Here is a 26,278-nt window from a genome sequence, read left to right as displayed (position 1 = left end):
CTGAAAAGAGCCTTTTTTTGTATATCTGCTTTTTGAAACGCAACTCAGGCCCGCTCCCCGCGGATGCGGCGGGCCAGCTGGATGTCCTTGGGCATGATGGTGACGCGCTTGGCGTGGATGGCGCACAGGTTGGTGTCCTCGAACAGCCCCACCAGGTAGGCCTCGCTCGCCTCCTGCAGCGCCATGACGGCCGAGCTCTGGAAGCGCAGGTCGGTCTTGAAGTCCTGCGCGATCTCGCGCACCAGGCGCTGGAACGGCAGCTTGCGGATCAGCAGCTCGGTGGACTTCTGGTAGCGCCGGATCTCGCGCAGCGCCACGGTGCCGGGCCGGTAGCGGTGCGGCTTCTTCACGCCGCCCGTGGCCGGCGCGCTCTTGCGGGCGGCCTTGGTGGCCAGCTGCTTGCGCGGGGCCTTGCCGCCGGTGGACTTGCGGGCGGTCTGCTTCGTGCGAGCCATATTTCCGCGACTTTGGCTCGCTGGCGCCTAGTGGCCATATTTATAGACTTACCTTCGTCTTGATTGGGCCAGAAAAACAGGAGTTTCTGGACTTGGAGTCTGATTGGGTAGAATTCGATCCTATTTGCCGAGTCACGAGATGGTTACTTTGCCCCTTCTTTCCCGATCCTTTTCCCTCTTCCTGTATTTACGGACCACGGAGCGTTCTGAAAAGATGATTCTTTTCAGTTGCTTTCTCTTTTCTGAGAGCAGTGTGTGCGCTAACAGGATCCTTCGGAAACAAGCTTGCCTCTTTCCTATACGGCGGTTCAATTTGTCGCCCGTCACCAGTTACTGTAACTTCTCCTCAGTCAGCATTTAGTTAGCCTCAGGCACCCGCGGTTTGGAAGCTTTTATAACCATAGCTGAAGAATGAGGAAGCAACATATAGTGAAAGGGACCAAAGTTAAACTTACATGGTATCTACTTCTGAACCTGACCAAAGCCGGCCGACGTCAGCCGCGCACTGACCCCCCCCCCCCCTTCCCTCCTCTCTAGTACCCTTCACCTCATCCCTCCACTAAAGGCCAATTAAGTCCTGCAAATGAAATTGTCTGTCAAAGAAGGATAAGATTAGAGGTATTAATAACCTCCTTTCCCATAGAGAATAGCTGCTAATCGAACCCGCATCCAGGTGACACGTTAACAAAACTGTCAAAGCAAACGAGTTACTTATTGACAAGGACTGAGGTGCTAACATATTTTCTCCTGCAAATTAAATGTCTAATATTTTCCATATTCTTTCCAAGAACAGTGAAGTTTTTTTTTTTTTTTAACCTTTTAGTTATTTGACATGTTTTGGAAAGTGCATGTTATAATGGTTATATGCAGTTCTGAGGTTTTGATTTCTGCCTTCAGCAGTGTTGAGGTAATACGAAGTGAAAATTTTCAGAATAAAAACGTCAGGAGTTTTACATTGCATGCGTATCCCTAGTACAGTGATGAAATCTCGTGCCTTCTTACCCAAGACATAAATCTCCCACTCCCATCCAGCACATCCACATCTCCAGATCATCTGTAAAGGCCTCTAGTGCTTGAGTTCAGGCAACCCTGATCTTGTGCAATAAGGACTCCAAAGTACAAACTTTTTACGAAAGAATGTGATCAGCATTGTTCTATCTTACTATTGTTGCTTTTGATCTTTTTCTGAGCCTAATTTATAAGTTAAACTTTAATACAATCATATATATATATATATTATAGGGAAACATATAGTGCCATATATGTATATGTAATACACAGCATTGGTTAGAGATCTTGGACTGCATTCTCTGAGAGTAAGAGAGAGCTGCTGTATTCAAATATAGAATCCAAGAGTTGTAGGGTTTATTTTACCTAAGTCAATAAAAAAAATCCCAAGTCTTCCTGTTGTCTAACTTTTAAAATTATGCTTGTAAGTTTTCTACTTTTCAGAAACGGGGATGCCATTGTGAATGTGAATTCTAAGGCAAGAAATTAGAAGTAAAAGAAGAAACTCTCAAGGTTTATCAGGAACACTTCCTAAAGTACAATAATCCGACAGGTGGTGGTGGTGGTGGTGGTGGTGGTGGTGGTGCACACCTTTAATCCCAGTACTCAGGAGGCAGAGGCAGGCGGATCTCTGTGAGTTCCAGGCCAGCCTGGGCTACAGAGTGAGTTAGTTCCGGAGCAACCAGAGATACATAGTGAGACCCTGTCTCAAAACAAAACAAATTACAAGGGCCTGAAGTTTAGAAACAGAGAACTGAAATTTTATTAATTGGGGCGGGTACAAGAAGCTTAATTTCCACACAGCAAATAAGCACACAAAATTTAAATAAATGATTCATTGGGCATGCGGTATTTTGTATGTGCTGGTGTTTGTTTTTAATACAAAAGTACAGAGTAAGCTTTGTGTTTGGGTTCAAGTACCTCCAGAATTATATTGGAACATTGCCTGGGACCATTTGAGTTTTTCGTCTGCTGGAGCTGTATACCTGATTTGCTTTTATTTATTTTATATTTTATATATTTATATATTGTCTGGTCAGCAACCCAGGACCAAACTAAGAAATCACAGAAATTTGGGGTTCTGACTCCATTTTGAGATGGACCAGTGCCTCCAGTGTCCTGCCGCTGGATAGGAATCAGCACAGGTCTCCTTCCGTCTGTTAGTCACAGCTACTGCCTACAGACGACAGCTTAGTATAATAAAATGTCATATTTCACTGGAATGTTCTAGGATCTAGTAATATATCACAATATTTCAGAGCTATATAAAGTGTTGTTTTATTCCAGTAGATATCCTCACGAGACCTGCATAAATGCTAACATGATATTTAAGGGCTTTTTTAAAATTGAAGGATAATTTTTTTGCTTTAACTTTCAACTTTAGTATCTTAGTTGGAATCTTACAAGATTCTGAATCTGACAAGAAAAGATAGGTCAAAACATTCTGTTTTCTTTTAAATATGTTGTTGTCTTCTAAATATGTATATTGAGCATAGACATGGGAATTCTTGAAAGATGAGTAATTTAAAGGGGGTGGTTAGAATTTGGGGTTCATGTAGGGTAAAGGGAAAGGAAGAAGGGACACTTAGGGAAAAATCAAATGACTTTTGGGGAAGATAAGTGGCCCTTAGGAGAATAGATGGGGACAGGGCAGTCCTGAGAAAATGTCTGCTTAGGAATGGTCTAAGGTTTCAACTCTGAAAAGAGAACATTAGACTTGCCACCCGCCCCACTCCCGAGGGGGATGGTGGTGTAATTTTCAGCAAACGGGATAAAATGCTGACTTCTTTTTCTTTTGCAGGTTCTAATTTGAGACAGAGAAGGGATTTCAGGATCTCAACCCTTCAGTTCAAAATGATTCTCATGTCCAAAGTGGGCACATACGCTTGAGCCCCTTCAAATAAGAAGGTAGACACTGTCTCTGGTACCTAGGGCCCCGGTACCAAGACCCTGTTGGCCTTGGTATGTGGTTGTTTTATTTTGTAATTTGATTATATCATCCTTTTTTACTAATGTTTAAAGAGTCAAATGCAGGTCCTGTCCATTCATAAACAATTACTGAGCTGCACTTCAATTTACAAAAAAAGAATATACAGAAATCACATCCTATAAGGGACATGGTCAGGGGTGTGGAGGAGCCGGTGAAATACAGACATGTGAAGTAACATCTTCCAGGAGTTGCTACGGAAATCTGAAAACAGCAAGTGGGTTCTTGGCCAGGAAGCTCCTAGGGTGCTGGCTTGGGCATGTAGGCATGTCTATGCAGTGACCCACAGTGGGGTCTGTCAGTCAAGGAGACTTGTACAACTGTCTAGGTTTACTGTGTGTGTGTCCCACCCCCTAAGAAACACACATTTCACAACCCTTAGGTTTAAAACACTTGAGTTCTGAAGTTTTGGTTTTGTTTTTCTTTTTACTGAGCTCTGAGCCTAACATGACTCAAAACCTCCCACATCTACTTACAAGCCTGGAGCCAGAAAATCTGGATTAAGCGGGGCGGGGGAAATCAAGGGTTCATCAGTACGTATAAGACATGGCAAATAGGATTACTTTTTAACAAAACAACCTACCACAATTATGATGCAGAAAGAATGTTTTCTCATGATGGAGAGCCCTGGGAAAGACGAACTTCAATCCAGACTTCAGTTCATTTCCCAGGGCACTGTTGGGCTTTTAACTCTGCATTTGGCTGTGTTTCTTATTTAATAAGACCGTTACATCTACACTGCACGAAGCAGATACACTTGCAAAACGGAATTTAGCCAGTTGCATGTGGGCCCAGTTTGGGAACCATTTCCCTAGCTGAAACGAGTGTGGCTCCCCCAGGGTCTGCTTGGGTAGAGGTGCGTGGGGACCCACTGACCTCGGCGAAAAAGCTCCATAGCATCCTCAGACGATTTTTTCCTAGGATCTAGTTTCTGCTTGAGCTGAAAACGGTCTAGATCAACAAAACAGCAACTATACTCAGAACCGCCCGCGAACTTCCCTTCCACACACAATCCCGGTCCGCTGCTTTCGATTATGGTACCCTCGCTACTGGAACTTCTTTTGCAGCGGTTTTATCTAACTTGTAGCTAGGGGCCTTCGATGCAGCGCTCTCCCCTTCTCATCTCTGAATTCCCTTTCTCTTTCTCCAGTCTTTCGACCTTTTAGCATCGTGCTGTCCAGAAACAGAGCCATAAAGACTGTGGTGTCTCTCTCTGAGTTTTATTTAGGGGCCTGGATTCTCCCAGGGACTATGGCATCTCAATTTAAGACAATTAAAAAGGAAAAATAGGAAAGGGACTACGGAGGACCGGTAGAGGGCAGAGAGAAGAAAAACAAAATGACGCAACATCCAGGGCGGGACGATTTAGAAAGGTTCCCGCCCGCGCGCTTTCGGTTTTCAATCTGGTCCGATCCTCTCCTATATCAGAGGGAAGCCACGTTCAGTGTTTCATAGGCTGCTGTTCTAGACTGCTTCAACCATGTCTGGAAGAGGAAAGGGTGGAAAGGGCTTAGGCAAGGGGGGTGCCAAGCGCCACCGCAAGGTTCTGCGCGACAACATCCAGGGCATCACCAAGCCCGCCATCCGCCGCCTGGCTCGACGTGGCGGCGTCAAGCGCATCTCCGGCCTCATCTACGAGGAGACCCGCGGGGTGCTGAAGGTGTTCCTGGAGAATGTGATCCGCGACGCCGTCACCTACACGGAGCACGCCAAGCGCAAGACCGTCACCGCCATGGACGTGGTCTACGCGCTCAAGCGCCAGGGACGCACCCTGTACGGCTTCGGAGGCTAGACCCCCGTCACTGCTTCACCCCGCATCCCTAACGGCCCTTTTTAGGGCCAACCACAGGCTCATTAGGAGAGCTGGCACTCTTGGGTCTGCCCAAATTACAGTCGATCTAGGCTCGGTAATGGTGAATGCGCCTCAAAATGGAGTCGCCAGGTTTGTTGGGAGCCGCCCTCGCGGGCGTCCGTTTAGTGCCATCCATTAAGCTTAATTGCCTGGGTAAAACATCGACTGCAGAGTCTGCTAGGCTTGCTCAACCTGCTTTGTCTTTTTTATTTTTTTATTTTTTGACAGCGTTTCTTTGTATCCTTGGCAGTCCTGGTAGACCAGGGTGGCCTGAATTCACAGATCCGCCCGCCTCTGCCTCCTCATTGCTGAGATTAAAGGCGTGTACCACCACTGCAGGTTTGTACAGGGATTTGAGGCAAGCCTGAACCCCAATACCCTGTCAACAAGAAAACCGTGGACAGTAAGCTGAGGTAAACTATACTATTATAACTTAGTGGAAGCCATTCAGATATATGTTATGTTGGGGCCTGTCCAGAAAGAGACTCGTCAAAACATGCCCACCACCGTCAGTACAGAAGGTGCAGTTTAATTTGGTAAGGCAAAAGCAAATTCTCAGCCTGGCAAAGAATACAGTAAGCCATTCTTCTGGTTCACTCTCCCCACCGCTCAGATTTGGGTTGAACATGTGCGTTGTGGGTTTTTTGTTTTATTGCGCATTAGTTCTTTTACTTTGAAATATTGTGCGATCTCCACATTCAATTACATGATCCTATATAAGGATTCAACTTCCAATTCAAAGAAGCTGGATTTTAGTGTACATCAGCCACATCAGGTATACTGTAAGGATCATCTTAACAATATGTTTGTATTGATTCACCTGTAATTGTCATATTTAAAGAAAATGCATTTTTGGTAATTATATAGGTAGCACATACTGAATAAGATGGGGAATGTAGATAATTTTCAGAATCACAAAACTATGGAAATTACTTTGTTTTGGGAAATTGGCAAAGCTTTGCAGTAGGGATGGAGTTTATGGTAGTCTTTGGCAAATCCCAAATGCCTTCCATCCTAATTAGGTATTTATTAAATCTGAGGGCTGGGGGAGATCGCAAGAATAGCATTTGTGACCATTTGTGCTGAGGAAGAAATGGCTTTTCTTTAAAACCTGGATTGAAATGTACAATTCTAGTTCAGATAATGCTGTGAGTCCCCCCAAATGAAGACATTTGATTCTCACCCAAATGCTCTGAAACACTGGATTACAAAGGTTTAAAGAGAGACCTAACTCAGCAAATAAGGGAAGCAGGAAACATTTCTCGGTTGAAATCAGTGGTTCTGAAAGACATTTCCAGTCCGTCAGCGTGGCTCACCTGAGCCTCATGGCAGACCAACTGAATTGGGAACCTTGGGTGTTTGGCCCAGCAATTGGTGGTTAAGGCCAAGTTCTCCAGGTGATTCTGACACACATTTAACAACCATGGACCCAGGTGACAGATGTTTTGGTTGTTATCGTGATGGTGCTGGGCGTCACATGAAGGGCATTCTACACCCTGGCAAGTTGTTTATCACTGAATTATAACCACCTCCCTAGTTTTCCTTTAAAGGAAGTGAGTGGTACCCTGCTTGCCATAATGAATGTTATAACTTGGCTTATTGGATGGAAAAGAAAGATCCGCAATCCATTGCTAAGTAAAAAAATAGGTGGAAAGAGACACGGTTGCTTTACTCCTCAAGCAAACATATAGGCTGTAGAAATGAAGAGGGGGGCTGGGGAGTTAGCTCAGCGGTAGAGGGCTTGCCTAGCAAGCGCAAGGCCCTGGGTTCAGTCCTCAGCTCTGGCAAAAAAAAAAAAAAAAAAAAAAAAGAAGAGGGAACAGGCTTGTTTTATTAAATATTACTGCTTTGTGCTTTTAATAGTACAGGATTGAATTTTAACCAATGTGTATGATTTTTTTTCTTCCTAGAAATTTCCAAGATCCAACCTTTACACTATTATTTATCTTTTTTTGCTTCTTGAGAGAGGTTCTCTCTATATAATCTTGGCTGTCCTGGAACTATGTGTAGACCAGGCTGCCCTTGAACTCTGCCACTGACTCTGGAGTGCTGAGATTAAAGGCAGTGGACCACCATGCCCAGCTTGTGACACTATTATGTGGTGGTATTGTGTTCCCCAAAATATTGTGCACCCTAATAAACTTCTCTGGGGTCAAAGAACAGAAGAGCCACTAGATACAGAGGCTAGAAAATGGTGGCACTCACACCTTTAATCCTAGCATTCCAGAGGCAGAAATCCCTCTGGATCTCTGTGAGTTCAAGGCCACATTGGAAATAGCCAGGCTTGGTGACACACGCCTTTAATCCCAGGGAATGATGGCAGAAAGCAGAAAGGTATATAAGGCATGAAGACCAGAAACTAGAAGCATTTGGCTAGTTAAGCTTTCAGGCTTTTGAGCAGCAGTTCAGCTGAGACCCATTCAGATCAGCTGAGGAACTGGCAAGGTGAGGTAGCTGTGGCTTGTTCTACTTCTCTGATCTTCCAGCATTCACCCCAATACCTGGTTCCAGGTTTGTTTTATTAATAAGAACTTCTAAGATTTGTGTTACACTATTATACATCTTTTTATAGAGATTTTTATTTTTTAATTTATTTTTATTCTATTTGCCTTGGTGTTTTGCCTGCACATATGTGTGAGGATGTCAGATCTTGGAGTTACAGATACTGTTAGCTACCATGTGGATGCTGGGAATTGAACCTGGGTCCTCCGGAAGAGCAGCCAGTGCTCCTAACTGCTGAGCCATCTCTCCAGCCCCTGAGATTCTTTTCGATGATCCTAACAATGACATTTGCTCACACCTTGTCAGTCTCACTAATATGCTAAAACATGGCTGAACCATGTTAGCTATGATGAGTCTATGAAGGACAAATTATACGATATTCAGCTAGGCATCACTTTGCACTAATAAATTCCTTTTTTCCTTTACCATCTCAGCCATCTGTAACAGGAAGGACCATAAAACCCAGTCAAGCCATTATAACAGTGAAGAGTGTAAGATGCAATCAGAAGTTTTCTTCGGTTTGCGAGCAAAATGGTTTCCATTTCCAAGCCTGAATGCTGTCCATGAGGCAGACCCTAACTTCTCATTTTCATCACTAGCGTAGATGTAGACCATCCCCTAGAGATAAGTGCAGAGGATCACGGGTCTACTTAAGGTTCTGCTTCTACTGTAGTTACACTGGAGTATCCACTAATCCTGTTGCCCTGAAAACCACTCTCCGGGTTCTCTCTTCTGCCTCACTACAGTGTCCTCACAGACACTCAGGCTAGCCCCTGTCCTCATTCTGTCTTGTCCTTTAAACCCTCCACTCTGTTTACCTATTAATATATATGTTATTTCTCTACCTGAGTCAAAAGACATGAACTGATGTTTATACAGACTGAGACTGTACACATTTATATGGCTATACAGAGAATTATTAGGAGTGGTCACAAAAATTTAACAATGACTTATTATAGATAGGTGTTAGTTTTCTTGAATGTTTCTGAATTGTTTGAATTTCTTACAGCACTCATGAATGTATTTCTTCACAAGATAATAAGATGCTTGAGAGTCTGATGACAGCAGCCGTGGGAAATCCCATTTTTGTCCAAGTTAAACTTCCTCATCTTTAGTGTTGCCGAAACTGCCTACTTTTCCATTAGGAATACTTTGAAGAGCAGATAATAAGATCTATGCAAAACCAAGATTGAGGTCATGAAGTGACACAGAGCCAAACATGATGTAATTGCCCCTTCATCTTCCCTTTGGTTTCAGGGTAAATGTCTTCTCTTATTTCCTGTCTCCAGATACTCAGGACGCACAGACAGCCCTGGTCTTTCACTCACATCCTTGAGCGGCTCTGCCCCAGCATGGCTGGAAGTTCATCTGCAGCTCTTCTTCCAGGCCCTGAAGCCACTGAAGGCCATAGGTTCAGTGAGTTTGGCTTAGTTTGTATCTCAACAGCACTGTGCTGCCTCATTTTAACTTTAACAAGTCATCTGAGAACAAGGAACCTCAGTGGAGAAAACGCCTCCATAAGATGGGGCTGTAGGCGAGCCTGTAGGGCATTTCTTAATTAGTGATTGATGGGGAGGGCCTTTTCATTATGGGTGGTGCCAGCCCTGGGCTGCTGGTCCTGGATTCTATAGAAAGCTGGTTGAGCCGGCAGTGGTGGCGCACACCTTTAATCCCAGCATTTGGGAGGCAGAGGCAGGTGGATCTCTGTGAGTTCAAGGCCAGCCTGGGCTGTTACACAGAGAAAAAACCCTATCTTCAAAAACTAAAAACAAACAAACAGGCTGAGCAAGCCATAGGAACAAGCCCATAAGCAGCTCTCCTCCGTGGCCTCTGCATCAGCTCCTGCCTCCAGGTCCCTGCCCTGTTGAGTTCCTGTCCTGACATCCTTCGGGGATGAACTGTGACATGGGAGCGATAAGCAGAGCAAACCCGCTCCTCCTCAAGATACTTTGGGTCATGGTGTTCATCACAGCAGTAGACACCCCGGCTAACCCAAGCTGCTTCCCTTCTTTCCCTCATCCGATTCAGACCAGCTCCTGCATGTCTCAGAGTGAACAGTTGCTGTGCCTGTGTCCTGTTCACCCGTCAGCCCTTCATGCGCTATTGTCCTGAGCCCGAGGCTTGACCTCCTGCCTTAGGAGTGCCTTTGGGTTCGCTCACACCCTCTTCCACTTGTTAGTCTGTTTTTTTTTCTTTTTTTCCAGACAGGGTTTCTCTGTGTAACAAACGGCCCTTTCTATCCTGGAACTCACTTTGTAGGGCAGGCTGACTTTGAACTCACAAAAATCTGCCTGCCTCTGCTTCCCAAGTGCTGGGATTGATGAAAGGTGTGTGCCGCCATGCCTGGCTGTTAATCTTCCTCATAGACAGCTTGATTCCCCATTTGTTTAAGCAGCTACCTCCTTTTCCCTCTTTATACTTATTTCCTAATCTCCCACCCTTGTACAAGACAATTCTATGTTTAAAATATTTTCTTGTGTCTGGTATAAAATATATCAATATACTTTAAGTTATATAAAGAAATTGTTTTTAATGTTAACCTCATTACACACACACACACACACACACACACACACACACACACACACACACCCCATAAGGTGGTCCAAGCTTTGCTATGCAGTCCAAGCTTGTCTTGAATTTGTAATCCTGCCTTAGCCTCCAGAGCACGGGCATTCCAATTGGATACCACGGCATTTGGCCCAGAACTGGTTTTTCAAGGCCTGCTTTTGTTGTTAAGTGTTTTCTGAACATAGACTCCTCCATCTCCTTTGTTACTGGGGGGAAAATTTGCATATTAAAATTTATTAGTCGATGTGATAGTGTGAAGAAGAAAGGGAGGGCTTTACAAAGTCTCTTAGAGTTTCTGTGCCATGATAAAACACCAAGACTAAAAGCCACTTAAAGGAAAGGGTTTAATTCATCTTACAGCTTATTGTCCATAGTCCATCACCCAGAAAAATCAGGAAAGGGACTAAAATTGGTATCTAGAGGCAAGAGCTTAAGCAGAGACCATGGAAGCTTACTGGCTTGCTCCCCAGGGCTTTCTCAGCCTGCATTCTTGTATCCCCAAGGATGCATTACCTACAATGTATATACCCAGGGTTGCATTACCTACAATGTATGTACCCAGGGTTGCATTACCTACAATGTATATACCCAGGATTGCATTACCTACAAAGTATATACCCAGAATTGCATTACCTACAATGTATATACCCAGGGTTGCATTACCTACAATGTATGTACCCAGGGTTGCATTACCTACAATGTATATACCCAGGATTGCATTACCTACAAAGTATATACCCAGAATTGCATTACCTACAATGTATATACCCAGGGTTGCATTACCTACAATGTATATACCCAGGGTTGCATTACCTAAAACTGGTTGTGCGCTCCAAATAAACTGTCAATCACGAAAACTCCTACAGACTTGCCTACTGGCCAATATGATGGAGGCATTTCCTCAGAGAAGATTCCTTCTTCCCAGATGCCTGAGCTTGTATCAGGTTGACATCAAAGCTGGACAGGACAGGAGACAGCTAAGTCATGAGAGCAGAGTCCTCGGCAGTGGAACTAGTGAGTGAACTGCTCACCCCTCCCACCACGGTGAGGACACTAAGGGACTATCTCTAAGAAGTGTCCTCACCAGACACAATCTGCAGGTACCTGGTCCTCCCAGCCTCCAGAACTGTCAACACCGCATTTCTGTTCATAAATTACCTAGTCCCAAGTATTTTAACATTACATCCCAGATGGAAGGCAGAGGGAATCTACATTTTGTATTTTCTTTCTCTTGGTGAGGAATACTCCCATTGTCTCCAGTGTCTCGGAGCACACTTATTGTGGCTTCTGATAAAGCTGCATGAGAATTTCTTTAGGAAAAATATCCAGGAACAGAATTTCTGGTTCCCTGATCTATGCAAACTTGGATTAGGAAGTGGTGGCTATCTTGTATGATGGCTGCCTTAGCCTCACATGCCACCAGGATAGCATCAAGCACCTATAGCCTCCATCCTGGCCATCCAGAGACAAAATTCAGCTTTGCAATTTTAAAGTGCTATCTGTTACTGTTTTAACTTGCTTTTGTGTGATATCTAGTTTTTTGTTTGTTTGTTTTTTAAAGATTATTTTTATTATTTATACAAGCAAATGGATGGAACTAGAAAAGATCATCCTGAGTGAGGTAACCCAAATCCAGAAGGACAAACATGGTATGTACTCACTCATAAGTGGATACTAGATATAAAGCAAAGGACAACCAGACTGCAACCCACAGAACCAGGGAGGCTACATAGCAGGGGGGGACCCTAGGATGCTTGTGGCTTATAGTAAGTTTTGGTTTCACTGGGCAAGCTTCAGTGAAACATTTCACTGTTAGGATAAGAATTTGTACTGTATCAAACTGATAAAGAAAAATAAATAAATTTTAAAAAATGGAAAAAAAGGATTATTTTTATTATTTACATGTGTGAGAGTGGAGATACCTATGGAGACCAGAAGATGGTGTCAGGTCCCCAGAACTGGAGTCACAGGTGGTGTTGGGAATCCAACTCTGACCCTCTTCAGGAGCAGGAGGCGTGTTTAACAGCTGGGCCATCTCTCTAGCCCATGACTGCTAGTTTGATGAGTTTCCACACATTTGTTATATTTTATACTTCCTTCTTATAACCAACCTTCGACTGATATGACTTCTCTTCCCCTCTGGCAGAGGAGAACCAGTCCCACTTTGCAGTCAGAACCCTAAACAGTCTGGCCTAAAGGCCGCTACGGCTGACAGTTCATTTCTTATTACTGCCTTTGCCTCGCTCCGCAGCCTGGTCACCACCCTAAATGTCTCTCTTCAGTTTCTGCTGCTTCTGCCTGCACCAGACAGCTCTAGCCCCAGGAATTGTTATGGAAAGAATCGCTCTTCCCCTGTGGACTCAGGTAGTTTAGTCTGCTCTTCCTCTGTACTTACCACAGCATGCCTTCCAACAGGTGGACCGGGGGTCCACCCAAAGATCTCATTTCGACTTCTTTACACTCATGTGCCTGCCTCCAGGTGTGAAGCCACGCCGGGATTCGTACTAAATAAAACAGTAACAAGTTTCGATGTGAGTGGTGGTTTTACAATACTCTTGGTAATTTTCTCTGTTAATATTGATAGCATCAGTAACTTCAAACAAACTTTTCCATTTCTTGTGTGTGCGTACATGCTGTAGCCCAGGCAGGAGTGGAGATGAGTGGTTGATTGGGATTGGTTCTCTCCGTCCACCATGTGGGAGCTAGGGTAGAACTCAGGTCATAAGTCTGGGCAGGAAGTGCCCTGAACCACTATGCTGTCTTGGCAGCCCAATTTCCTACCACATGTGAAACTCTGATTTAAGCATTTGAAGAAATTGTAATTTATAACTCTTGCATGGTCGTAACGTATTAGAGCAGGGTAAATATCCACTTAGATGGGAGGCAGTATCATTTTAAAACTTTTATCTCATGAAATAGACTGGGATTGAAAATATCACTTTGTGCAATTTGTTTCCATTTTAGATCTATTTAAATAGGTCTACCAGGTAGTAAAATGAATGTTTTGCTGTAGTTTTAAGTCATCAGAAATCAGTTATAACTGATTCCAAGTTGCACTAAGATATACTATACTGAACTATTATACTGTCATGTAATATAGTTCAGATCTAGTTCTCTGCATAATCAGAACAAAAAGAAGAACAAAACACAAGACCCAGGCCCCACTAGCTGCATAGACTTAGTTCCTGTATGAGTTCAACAGGAATAAAACAGTCTTCCCCTCTCGGGGCCTTTGTGAAACGGAATGAGTTTAGTGAAAGGCCAGCTGTACAGTTCTCAGGAACACAGGCATGCCCAGGGCTAGAGCACATGTCTAGAAACTGGTCATGTATTTCAAATCCACCAATTGTTTTGGTGTCATTTCTTCCATGTCATTCATAATTAAGATTTACAGTGATACTTAGGGTGGTTAATCTTTATAGTCAAGTTGAGTCGAATTGAAATGCCTCCAAGGTGTTTGTGAGGGAGTTTCCAGACAAGCTTAGCTGGGGAGGGAAGACCACCTCTGAATGTAGGCAATGCCATCAACGGACTGGGGTCCCAGACTGAAACAGTGGGCAGGCACCAACAACGAACTCACTGTCTCTTGACTGCTGCCGTGTGATCAACTGCTCCCCCCCTACACCTCCCTACTCACCCCCCCACACCCCACACAGCCATTCCTTCACCATACCCCTTCTGGGTTTGGTTGGTTGTTGGTTTTTGAGACAGTCTGTGTAGCCCTGGCTGTCCTTGAATTCACTCTACAAATCAGACTGGCCTCAAACTCGGGGATCCCCCTGCCTCAGCCTGCAGAGTGCGAGGATTAAAGGCGTGTCTCACCATGACTGGCTTCCCTATCCCTTAGACCAAAATGACCCCATCTTCACTTGAATTGCTTCTGTTGGGTGTTTCTCATAGCAACAAGAAAAAGTAGTACAATTCTGATGTCGTTGTTAATGATACCATTAGTGCCTATTACTGTAGTGGATGCGGGAACCATCATGTTGAGTTACTCCATGGGTAGAAAGGTTTATTAGGGATCTGTAGAGACCCACAGAGGTTTCATATGAAAGAGAAAATCAACAGCCCTCTTGAGAGACACTCCCCACTCCCCCATCCCCCATCCCCCAAGATATTTGCTGACCAGCAGTTTAGAGCTGACTGGAGATTGAACTGGTGGGAAAATAAGGCTGGAACAATAAACCTGAATGTATATATCCTGGACTCAGCAAAAACAGGACATAGGGAGTAAAAAATTTATGTCTCTGCAGATACCCTGAATCCTGTTAGCCATTAGTAACCTCACGCTTATAGTTCAGCCAGTTACTTCAAAGAACTACCTTACCCCTAGCCCCCTCATCCAGTCTTGAGATATGTAAACCTTTCCTATATAAACCCCTTAAAGTGAGTGCTCGGTGCCATGCTCCTCCACCTGCTGTGTTGAGTGCTGGACACACAGAGCGAGCCCGGGTTTGCTTTGCTATTATTAAACCCCTCTGTGCGCTTGCATTGGATATTGGCTCTGTGGTGGTCTTGCTTGGGGGTCTTGCAATACGAGCACAACACCTAGTGAGAACTTACTCAGGGTCGGAGAATCTGAGCTTGCTTTACCCAACAGGGCTGCATAAGGGGATGATTTGACCATGGGCGTGGTTACCAGGTGTTGGAAGGGTCTACACTTGTCTGTGCAGTGTGCTTTGATCTAGCAAGGGGGAGGTCTTTTGCCCCACCCCTTGGCATTGTTATAAAAAGCCCTTTTGAAAAGCCAGAAGGGGCCAGTGGATTTTGACTCAGGTCCTCCCAAAGCTATCCTGTGTTTTTGTCTGTCTCCTTTCCACCATCTTTCTATCTAAAAGTCTCTTATCCCTCTCTCCTCCTCATAGGAACCCTTTAAAAGGTGGGAGCTGGCCTCCCCCAGGGATCAAACTATAAGACTGTCTCTTTCAGGGGTGGGCAGAGGGAAGAGCAAAATGGGGGGAAAACAAGCAGATTTTATGACTGTCAGCAGGGTGGGGGTCTCTAAGCAGAAACAAACTGTTCAGATTAATTGGGAACTAGATGCCTTTGCCTGAGGTAAACTGACCTTTGGGATAGATTGGGGAGGTTCCTGGCAAACAGAAACCTGCTTTTATGCCTTTTTACTAGTAACAATCCTTCTGTTTACCTGGCCAAAGTCCTTCTATTGAGGACATTGTCACCAGCACTGCCATTTTGGGGGGCCCACTTTGGATCTAACAATTGCCTTTGTTTTAAGCACTTTTGTGTAAATTCTTACAGCAAGCAATGTAGCTATAATTTTATTCAGGACAAAGAAACTGAGACCCACATCTTTTCTTGTGGCTCTTCTCTAGTTTAGAGTCTGGAGTTTGGTTCTACCTTCCCATGGGCCTTATGTCCCAATTCATAGCAACAAAGTTCTTAAAGCTTGTTTCTTGTTCCCTTTCCTGGTGGAGCCCACTGGGTTTCCTAGTGGCTGTACCCAGTAGGACGACATAAGAGTTGACTGGACCACGAGCCTGGGTACCAGGTGTTTGGAAGGGTCTACACTTGACGGTAACTAGCAAGGGGGAGGTCTTTTGCTCCACCCTTGGCATTGTTATAAATAGACCTTTGGAATAAAGTTCTGGGCCTCTTTGGGTAAGGAACCAGGCCCACCATAGGCTCTCCTGTGCTTTCTCTCTGTTCTCTCTCCTCACCATTTCTAAGTCTCTTATACCTCAATCCTCAAGAGTTCCTGGGGTAAATAAGAGTGGGGGCTGGTCCCCCACACTTTCTCCCTCCTGTCCATCCTCCTTCCTCTTCTTGCCACTCTTTGCTGATACTTTTGGGAGGTCCCATCCTGAGCTCCACCCACATCCCCCCAAAATCTCAGCAGGACTGAATCCTTAGCGGGGCCTTTCCTTTGGCCATCAGCCTTCAGAGAGTGGTGCTCCTGGGGTGGGGTAGGATGGGTGATGGGCTAGTGGGAATACAGCCATCTGATTCTCTCCTTAATTGTAATATCTGGAAGCAAGCTAAAGCTAGAAGCCAGGTCACTGGGGCAAAGGGCACCTTAGTTTTTTCAGACTCAGACATTGCTTATGAGTTTTCTGCTTCCTTGATTTGGGACCTGCTTCAAGGACCTTAAAAGTTCTGTCAGGCCGGGGCGGTGGTGGCGCACGCCTTTAATCTCAGCACTCGGGAGGCAGAGGCAGGCGGATCTCTGTGAGTTGGAGGCCAGCCTGGTCTCCAGAGTGAGTTCCAGGACAGGGACCAAAACTACACAGAAAAACCCTGTCTTGAAAAAACAAAAACCAACCAAATGAAAAGTTCTCAGAATTCCACCCCAGAGCTGCTCTTAATTCCAAGAGATCTGGCCCCTTGAGCCCAAACATTCCCTGTGGTGTCCCAAACACTGCCTAGGTATCTTTCCATGAGGAACATTGCTAGCCCCGTGCTGAGGGTAGAGAAAGAAGTACTAGAGACTGAAGGAAAGGAAGAGGGGGAGGGGGAGAAGGAGGGGGAGGGGGAGGAGAAGGGGGAGGGGGATGGGGAGGAGAAGGAGGGGGAGGGAGAGGAGAAGGAGGGGGAGGGAGAGGAGAAGGAGGAGGAGGGGGAGGACCCACAGAGAAGCCAAAGAGGGAAAAGGAAGAGGAGACTTGTAGGGATGAATCTCGAAGATTCTCTGAATTTGCCAAGGGAGGGTATTTGGGACAGAAGAAAGAGGATGTGTGAAGACACTGCACTTGTGAATTGCAGGTGCTGTATGACGCTAGAACTATTTGTTGAGCTGGAAGAGTATCTAAACCTAGGAAGCAAGAGACATTGTATCAATTTGTAATTGGGGATTGGGGATTTAGCTCAGTGGTAGAGGCCCTGGGTTCGATCCTCAGCTCAAAAAAAAAAAAAAAAAAAAAAAAAACCACAACAACAACAACAAAAAAAAACCAAAAAAACTTGTAACTGGGATTAAAAAATAGTTACTGTAGCCAGGTGGTGGTAGCCTACACTTTTAATCCCAGCAGTGGAGGCAGAGGCACGAGGATCTCTATGAGTTCAAAGCCAGTGCTGTTCTACAGAGCAAGTTCTAGGACAGCCAGGGCTACACGGAGAAATGCTGTCTCAAAACAAAACAAAACACCAAACAACCAAACAACAAAAAAAGTTACCGTGGTTGAAAAGATGGCTCAGCAGTTAAGAGCACTGGCTGCTCTACCAGAGGACCCTGATTCAGTTCCCAGCACCCACATGGTGTCTAATAATGCCAGTTCCAGGGGATCCATCAGCCTCTTTTGGCTTCCTCAGGCACCAAGAAGACTCATGGTACACACACACACACACACACACACACACACACACACACACGGGAAAAACACTCATACATTATAAACTAAATAAATCTAAATTTTAAATATTTAAATGGATTTTTAAAGTATGCTTCTGTTAACTTAGTGGCAGGGAGAGAAACTGTCCTGCGTATGTAAGCTGCTTTAGACCATGTAGTATGTAGGCTGTTGAGTGTCCTGGACAGATGCATAGAGTGATAAAACTGAAAACATTTGAAAGTATTTGGTGACTTGCAAGTTTGGGGCAAAGGACAAGAAGAAACTTCTAATAGATGAGAGGGGTCTATCAGTCAAGTGGGGTATCTATAAAGGAACAAATAGGTTTGGGAAGCAATATGACATATGATGATTTGGAAACAATGAATTTGGTGTATCCCTCTCTGAAGGAAGGAGGACTTAGAAATACTGCGGTGTAGCTCTCAACGTGGGACTGTGAGGACAAGGATGATGAGGGTAGAGGACCCAAAGGAGCGCTCTTTGTGGTGGTCAGCCTTTTACTATGTTGTTTCCCTCTATACACCTTGTATGCCATCATCCTAATCATTAAATCTGAACCCAGTATATCACACCTGAAAGGAGATAATGGCTTAGATTAAAAACTTCAAATGGTAATACATTGAGTCCTGTCTGGTAATGATACACATCATCTCCCAAGCAAACAAAACCTTGCAAAGGGGCTGTGAAAACCTAATTGTTCCAAGAGCACAAAAAATGCCACTATATTGTTTACCTATATACCAGTAATGTTTTCACTTGAAACTGAGTAAACAATGCATGTTAGCAGGAGAATACACCAGCTTCTGGAGGGCAAGATAGGATAGCCAATCTGACACTTGGTGGCATAGGTCTGTGTTCACTCTTACCAGTGAGAAGGCCCTATCATTGCCTACCTAGGTAATTGACAACTCTTTTTGAGTTGAAAAATAAACCAAAGTACCTACAGAAAAGGCCAAGAGTTTATTGTAAGCACAGGTGGAGAGGAGGGTATAAGTAGGAATTGAGCATCAGGTAAGATTACTTTAGAATACCAGGTGCTCTGCAACCTTCCTAGAACACTAAAAGCTACAGGTGCAACAAAGAAACCAAAACAGCGCTATTCGAAAAACAAAAAACCCAGCGCTATTCGCTGCTCGGCAATCACCCCGAAACCGACCCCTTCCCGAGACCGTGAAAGACCACACAAAGGCAGAGACGCAAACAGCTCCTTCCGGGCACATGTGGTGGCTCTGAAAAGAGCCTTTGGTGAGATGGAACAGAGATCGAGAGCTCAGGCCCGCTCCCCGCGGATGCGGCGGGCCAGCTGGATGTCCTTGGGCATGATGGTGACGCGCTTGGCGTGGATGGCGCACAGGTTGGTGTCCTCGAACAGCCCCACCAGGTAGGCCTCGCTCGCCTCCTGCAGCGCCATGACGGCCGAGCTCTGGAAGCGCAGGTCGGTCTTGAAGTCCTGCGCGATCTCGCGCACCAGGCGCTGGAACGGCAGCTTGCGGATCAGCAGCTCGGTGGACTTCTGGTAGCGCCGGATCTCGCGCAGCGCCACGGTGCCGGGCCGGTAGCGGTGCGGCTTCTTCACGCCGCCCGTGGCCGGCGCGCTCTTGCGGGCGGCCTTGGTGGCCAGCTGCTTGCGCGGGGCCTTGCCGCCGGTGGACTTGCGGGCGGTCTGCTTCGTGCGAGCCATGGCAGAGACGGGAGACGCAGAGACCACGAGCGCCGGGGACTGCCCGGGGCCCGAGCCGCCCGTCTTTATAGGCGCACTCTTCCCGCGGGCGGGGCGGAGACGCCGACTTGAAAGTCCCGCGCTGACGGGCCATTGGCCGTGACGTCACCGCCCTCGAGCCCGCCCATTGGCTCGGGCTCGCCCCGCCCCCTGGCGCCCCGCCCGCCCCTCGTCCAGCCCTGCGCCCAGCTGAGTTGCCAACGCTGCCCGCGGGTGGGGCCGCCTCTCGTAGCTACCGGGAGACGGCCGCTCCCGGCTCTGCCAGGGGAAGCGCGCCCGCCCGCCCGCCCGCCCTCCCAAGTCAGAGTTAGTGTCCAGTGCCGCCCAGGGCCCCACGATCCCGGGAGCTGGCCGCGGCCGTCACTGCGGCCGGGACACGTGCCCTTCTCCTAGACTTTGCCGAAGGACCCGGCGGCTGGTTGTGATTGACGTCTGGCCTGGCACGGCCGGCCTGGTCGGGTGCCAGTTTTAAGGGAGGGGCGGGAAGCTGTCACGAGTGTGGGTGGGCAGCCGGCGCGTTGGTCGCTGCGGGCGGGACACCTACCGGGGCGTGCATCGGCTGACATACGGCGCTAAGTGCTTACGACAGTAACGCGCCCGCTCACACAGGAGAACCAAGACCGAACGCGATACCTGGGGCCCGTGGGCACGAGTGGGGAAGGCGCCGGGGACGCGCGAGGCGAGGGGCAACGCCGCCGCCTGTACTTGGGGACCGGCCGGCAAAGGCCACGAGACCGCTTCCGTGATGTCACAACTCTTTAATCTGAACCAGTGGGTGGCTCTGAAAAGAGCCTTTGAGTTCGCGGGCGTCTCGGCAGACGCGGGCCGGTGCGAGCGGCGGCCTCACTTGCCCTTCGCCTTGTGGTGGCTCTCCGTCTTCTTGGGCAGCAGCACCGCCTGGATGTTGGGCAGGACGCCGCCCTGCGCGATCGTCACTTTGCCCAGCAGCTTGTTGAGCTCCTCGTCGTTGCGGATGGCCAGCTGCAGGTGGCGCGGGATGATGCGCGTCTTCTTGTTGTCGCGGGCCGCGTTGCCCGCCAGCTCCAGGATCTCGGCCGTCAGGTACTCCAGCACGGCCGCCATGTACACCGGGGCGCCGGCGCCCACGCGCTCCGCGTAGTTGCCCTTGCGCAGCAGCCGGTGCACGCGCCCCACCGGGAACTGCAGGCCGGCGCGGGACGACCGCGACTTGGCCTTGGCGCGGGCCTTGCCGCCTTGCTTGCCGCGACCAGACATGATGCACACACAGACACTCTCACAAACAGGAAACTGCACGCCAGCGCCGCCGCCTCACCCTTTTATAGGCACAGCCCCGATTGGACGCCCGGCGCTCCCATTGGCTCACGCGCGTCCTCGCGCCCCGGCCTATAGGAGCGTGCACACAGAATCCGCTCATTTACATACGCCCGGCTCCCTCGCCGGAGCGCCGCCGCCAACGCGCGAATCGCGACGCGCGTGGCCCGAGCCCTCATTTGCGTGCGGCCCTCGGAAGGGAGGCCCGGGGCCTCGGCGGCGCTCCGGCCTGCCGCACTGGGCGCGTCGCGCCTGCGGTCGCCTCTGCCGGGCCGGAAGTGAGCCGAGGGCGCCCCGCCTCCAGCAGGGCCGGCGGCGAGCGCAGCCGTGGCTCGGGGAGGTGTGCCGGGTGTGGGGGAGGCGGCTGTGCCCCGGCGCCCGCGCTCGTCCCAGGCCGGGCGTCCGGTGAGCGGGGTTGTCACCGCATCTTTGTGCGTACCCCGGCCAGGCGGCCCTGCTCCTGCTGCTCTGCTGCCTGGGCAGCTGCCCGGCTCACCAAGTACAGCCCAGCCCGCGGTTTGAACTACGAAGGCTCTTTGCGGAGACACGCACCTTCTCTCGGAAAGATGCTGGTTCAATCCGGAATCAAGGCCTGTCCATCTCTTCTCTTCCCTTTTATCAGTGTTTCTCTGTCTGTAGCTCAGAGAATGATCCTGATACAGAATAGCCACGGGTGTCTTTTAGAGTGCGTCTGCTTCTCTAGCAGTTTTCAGCTTTCATTTTGTCCATTCTGATTTGCTTTGCCAAGCAGTTGGTTAACTATTTTCATTAGTTTATATACAGGCAATGAAAGCGGATGCAAGTCATCAACTTACTTTGTAAGTACAGTGGATGTTAGCATTCGTGTTTATTTTGAAAACCAAAAGTTGATGTATTTAAGTTCCTACAAATCTTTTGATGCCTTTTCTCAAACACATGCTTTTCTATGTGGAGACTTTCCATTGAGGAAGATGGCAGCTTAATTTCTGATACCTATGAATTAACTGGTAATTCCGGTATCCTCTTTTCCTTCTACTTGAAACATTGTAAAGCCTACCTGTTAACACGTTTAGTGTTTCACTGCTTGGAGCCTCCCTTTAAGTTTTTTACATTAAAGGGTTATTTCCGTACTATGGCGGCAAAATGCTTGAAACGAATTGGGCGTGCTTGAAAAGGAAGACCATATAGGGTTTGGCATGCGTTTACTGAAATGACTGTGTTTTGGCAACTCAGATTGTTTGCAAGAATCGAAGTAACTTTAAAGATTATGCTGGTGTTTTTATCAATCATTTGCCCTATGGCTGCTCAAACGCGGTTTATGAGCCTTCCACTGTGTCGGGCTAGAGTGACTGGTGATGTGCCATCTCTGTCTGGACTGCCAATATTTTAAAATCGCATCAGCAATACCTAGAGAAGAATCACAGCCGCATTTTCTATTCTGTGTAATTTGTGTTAATGAGCTTTGTGGGTAGGAGTGAGGCCCCAGGTTTTTGGCTTGAAAACTGTCTGGGTAGACATTGTTATTTAGGATGGAATGCAGAGAAGCATTGTAAGTTGAGAAGTTGAATGTCTGTCAAGCGTTCTCATTAAGTTTGAGAAATTGATATTCAAGTGGATATGGGAAGTCACATTTGAGAAATTGAGAGATGAATCTAGGGTTCAGTAAAGACCATACAACCCTGCATTTATGAACTGACTGAACACAGTATTAGTGCATTACTGCATGTCTCAGGAAGCAGAGCAAACACCTCCCCTCTTAACCACCACCACTGGCACCAAGCACACACTGTACATACAGTCCTTAGTGTTGACATAATTGTTTTCAAAATTGTCCTGGCTCCCTTCAGGCATCTGTATCAATCTTACCATTTCAAAATGGGACAGAGTAGAATGTTATTTGGGGTAAGCGTTTTTGATAGCGAAAAGATGAAATTGTGGTGAAGTCAAAAAAGATGATAGGTGGAGAGGCGCGAAACTTGAGTCATTTGGCTCACAGTTCATCACGGCAGCGCAGTCACAGCAGCAGGATCCTAGAGACCTGGGCACATGACACCCACAGCAAAGAGCAGAGCCGTGGATCCATGCACGCCAGTGCTCGACTTCTTCTGTTTTGTACAAAGGTCCCTATGTGCATGGCTAGAGGCTCATCTCTCAGGTCGTTCCAGATCTCATCAAGTTGGCAGTTGTGACGAGCAGTCACGGAGGGACAGCCAACTTTGGGGTCCTGGGTTAACTTTAAACTCACTGTTAAACCAGCTTGTCTGACGTAATCTTGCTTAGTTTGAACCTTGAAAGAAACTGTCAATAACAGTTTTCTGAAATAAAAGGTGTGAATCTTTGTATTTATTATTTTGTATATGTGTGAGTGTTTACGTATATGTGCATCACAAGCATGCCTGGTGCCTTCAGAGACCAGAAGAGTGCATTGGATCCTCTGGTGCTGGAGTGACAGATGGTTGTCGGCCCCCATGCAGCACTGGGGACTGAAGGAACCCAGATCCCTGCAAGAGCAGCAGGTGCTGTTAACCCTCAAGCCACCTCACCAGCCCTCAACTTTTGTAATCACTGGTTACTCAAGTCAAATAGGTTGGTAAGGAAAAACAGAGGCTTCCAAATACACATTTGGGCCAAATCTGCAAATGTTAAAAATCAGCATTTGAAGCCGGGCGGTGGCGGCGCACGCTTGTAATCCCAGCACTCGGGAGGCAGAGGCAGGTGGATCTCTGAGTTTGAGGCCAGCCTGGTCTACAGAGTGAGGTCCAGGACAGGCACCAAAGCTACAGAGAAACCCTGTAAAACCAAAAAAAAAAAAAAAAAAAAAAAATCAGCATTTGATCAGGACCAAAGATTAATATTACCACCATAGAAAAGTTTGAAATACTTTTTTTGTTTTTTTGAGACAGGGTTTCTCTAGCTTTGGAGCCTGTCCTGGATCTCACTTTGTAGACCAGGCTGTCCTCGAATTCACAGAGATCCGCCTGACTCTGCCTCCCAAGCGCTGGGATTAAATGTGTGCCACCACCCCAGCAGTTTTGAAATTTATTTAATCTAAAATTTTATTTATAAATTTCAATAATTAGAATTTCTAGCAGTTGCAGTCTAAGTGTGCCATGGTAAGGTACCACCTTGTTCTGTCATAGTGATACAGGCTGGAAGTCTGAAATGGAGGTGTGCCAGGGCACACTTCCCTTCCCTAAGGATGCTTCCTTACCTCTCTGCACATGGAAGCAGGATGGTTTGGTTTTAGTAGCATAGCTCCAATCTGCCTCAGCCTCCTTCCCTGACAAGCCTTAAATTATATTCTTTGACAGTTTTGTGCAGGCATGTGATGTACTTGGTTCTTTTTGGAAGCTACTAATTACACTGATGGGATTCCACTGTAATTAGTTACCCTTGGTTACATCTGCCCAAACACTTTCTGTAGGCGAATTTCTAAACGGTCTTATTAAATGAAAAACACGGAGCCAGTTATAGGGGTTAAAACCTGAGAGAGATCAGAGTAGGAACAGCCACAAGCTAACCTCACCTCACCAACTCCACAGCTTCCAAATGCGAGCGACTTCCTGTCTACCCATGCCTATATGCCTTGCTGTTCTGCCATCTGATTGGCTCTTTCTGCTCTGCTTCATCACTTCCTTTTCCTGCGGAGCTCTGTCATAGTTAACTAGTGTTGGAATTTAAGGCATGTGCCACCACACCTGGCTCTGTTTCCAGTGTGGCCTTGAACTCACAGATTCAAGCAGATCCCTGCCAGCTGAGTGATAGGATTAAAGGCGTGTGCCAACATTGCATGACTTTTGTGTTTACTTATAATGGCTTGGTTTTTCCTCAGATCTTCAGGCAAGCTTTATTTATTAAAGCACAAATAAAATATCACAACTTTAAAGTAAGGCAGAATACTTTATATAACTATGGGTTAGACTTCAATATATCTTTTGTGTACAGTTCAAATGTGTCAGGAGTTGGAGGCTCTGGTATGCTGCGCATGTCTAATTTATAAGAACCTATCAGTATTTTCTTAAGAGGGGTGAAGGATTTGCACATTAGATTCTAAGATTCAGAGATTATCCTGGATTAGTTTCTAATTAAGCCCTAAATCACCAAAGCCATGGTCAGAGGTAGTCAGGGTGTAGGATAGTAGCACACGTGCATGCACCGCCCCAGAACCCTGAAGGAGGAATGGCCTTGCCAGCAAGGGACAAGCAGGCCCAGAGCAAAAGCTCCCTTCCCTATGTCCTTCATCTAGGTGGCCACATAAAGGTGTGGCCCTGATTTACGTCTTCCCACTTCAAGTGAGTTAATTAAGAAAACCGCCTCAGGTGTATCCAGCCCCTTGGGTTTTAGCTAGTTCCAGATGTAGTCAAGTTGACAACCAAGAATAGCCATCAACAACAGCTGTTTCAAAACTACCTTTGCTAGCTAGCTCTCTTCCAAGAGTTTCAGCCTGGGAGTGGGGGAAAAGCAAAGAAACAGCAAACCTACACAAACATTTATAGCAGCCAAAACAACACAGAGAAACCTTGTCTTGAAAAACAAAAAAAATTAATTGCAGTAATATAGGAGTCATATATTAGGTCAAACACACTAGGATGCAATGTTACATTGACTAAGCTACAGTTCAGAACACACACTTACACATCCTAAATATGCTAAACATACCAGGGCTGAGAGAAATCCATAAACCCCGTCATTCATATTCCTCAGCTGCTACTCCAGAGTTTATTTTCAACAACATTAAGTTCAAGTATGAATACAAAAGACACACAAGTAGGTTGAGGTTCTGAACTCATTTTAATACCAGAGTATTTCCTGGTTGTTGTTGTTGTTGTTGTTTTTTATCTTCCCTAGAGATAAGTGTGTGGAGGACCCTGCAGGTGTCACAGCTGGCAGGCAAACAGTGGGCGAGGTAAGAATGAAACTCCATCCAGCCCCTTAGCCAGGGCTGGGCCAATTCTGGAGTCTGTGACACCTGGTGGTTTGTTTTAGCCATATTTAAACAACACAGTTTTGAAAAGAAGTTTCCTGATGACAATTAGCTCAGTCCTGTGAGTACAACAAAGCTTAAGACATGTTTACATAGACACTATTCACAAAGTACAGAGGCCTTCTTCCATAAAGATGGGTACTGTTGACTCAGAAACAAGGCAAGGGCTTAGGGAGAATGAGGTAAACATAATGCCCGTGGGAGTCAGGATTGGGCTGTCCCTACCATAGCATAGAAGTCACTTAGACTGTTGTAAGGTACAAGTGACATCTCTCATAAGGGTGGGTTTTATGGACTGAAAAGCAAGGTTCAAGATTTAGTGGAGGTAGGGGGTGAGTCTGGGATAAACAATATTCTGGGGGAGTGAGGGGAAGCCTGGCCATACATGTAGCAAAGGTCACCAGGTTATAAACTACATCCTTTCCCAGCAGTCATGGTGGAAGACAGGTAAGCATCCCCTTCCTTTGAAGAGCTAAGAGTGAGCGTTTAATTTCCTGCTTTCCCTGTGCTTATCTGTCTGCACAAGAACCTCTTACCCTGTGTAATGTGAACGTCTCTCTATTAACCCCAGATAAGGCACCACCACCAAAGAAACAGTTTCACCCAGGACTAGCTCAGGGAGC

The 26,278-nt window shown here is 46.6% G+C and overlaps 3 protein-coding genes across 3 annotated transcripts; 1 reads left to right on the top strand and 2 right to left on the bottom strand.

The window, feature by feature from the left end:
* Window positions 1-40: 40 nt before the first annotated feature.
* On the bottom strand, window positions 41-19,441 carry LOC118586208. The gene is made up of 3 exons (XM_036191357.1): window positions 18,956-19,441; window positions 4,988-5,221; window positions 41-482 (listed from the first exon to the last, which is right to left on the bottom strand). Exons 1-3 carry the CDS (start codon window positions 19,358-19,360, stop codon window positions 45-47), a joined length of 1,077 nt encoding a protein of 358 aa, XP_036047250.1. The 5' UTR covers window positions 19,361-19,441; the 3' UTR covers window positions 41-44.
* Window positions 4,924-5,389, top strand: LOC118586108 (histone H4). Its single transcript, XM_036191238.1, has one exon. The coding sequence runs from the start codon at window positions 4,931-4,933 to the stop codon at window positions 5,240-5,242; it is 312 nt and encodes a 103-aa protein (XP_036047131.1). The 5' UTR covers window positions 4,924-4,930; the 3' UTR covers window positions 5,243-5,389.
* A 699-nt stretch (window positions 19,442-20,140) lies between the features above and the next one.
* Window positions 20,141-20,994, bottom strand: LOC118586106 (histone H2A type 2-A). The gene has a single exon (XM_036191236.1). The coding sequence runs from the start codon at window positions 20,633-20,635 to the stop codon at window positions 20,243-20,245; it is 393 nt and encodes a 130-aa protein (XP_036047129.1). The 5' UTR covers window positions 20,636-20,994; the 3' UTR covers window positions 20,141-20,242.
* Window positions 20,995-26,278: the final 5,284 nt, after the last annotated feature.

The sequence above is a fragment of the Onychomys torridus genome, chromosome 6 (assembly GCF_903995425.1).
Source record: "Onychomys torridus chromosome 6, mOncTor1.1, whole genome shotgun sequence".
Classification (NCBI taxonomy): domain Eukaryota; kingdom Metazoa; phylum Chordata; class Mammalia; order Rodentia; family Cricetidae; genus Onychomys; species Onychomys torridus.
This window is presented reverse-complemented; position numbering and strand designations above follow the sequence as displayed.

Bases quoted from the DNA above. Each gene is read 5' to 3' on its own strand.
- LOC118586108 (XM_036191238.1), top strand. From the start codon at position 4,931: ATGTCTGGAAGAGGAAAGGGTGGAAAGGGCTTAGGCAAGGGGGGTGCC.
- LOC118586208 (XM_036191357.1), bottom strand. From the start codon at position 19,360: ATGGCTCGCACGAAGCAGACCGCCCGCAAGTCCACCGGCGGCAAGGCC. The intron at 5,222-18,955 runs GCCTGAGCTCTC...GAAGCCGTACAG, and splicing joins GCCGCATCCGCGGGGAGCGG to GGTGCGTCCCTGGCGCTTGA. The intron at 483-4,987 runs GTGGCGCTTGGC...TATGGCCACTAG, and splicing joins TTGTCGCGCAGAACCTTGCG to GCGCCAGCGAGCCAAAGTCG.
- LOC118586106 (XM_036191236.1), bottom strand. From the start codon at position 20,635: ATGTCTGGTCGCGGCAAGCAAGGCGGCAAGGCCCGCGCCAAGGCCAAG.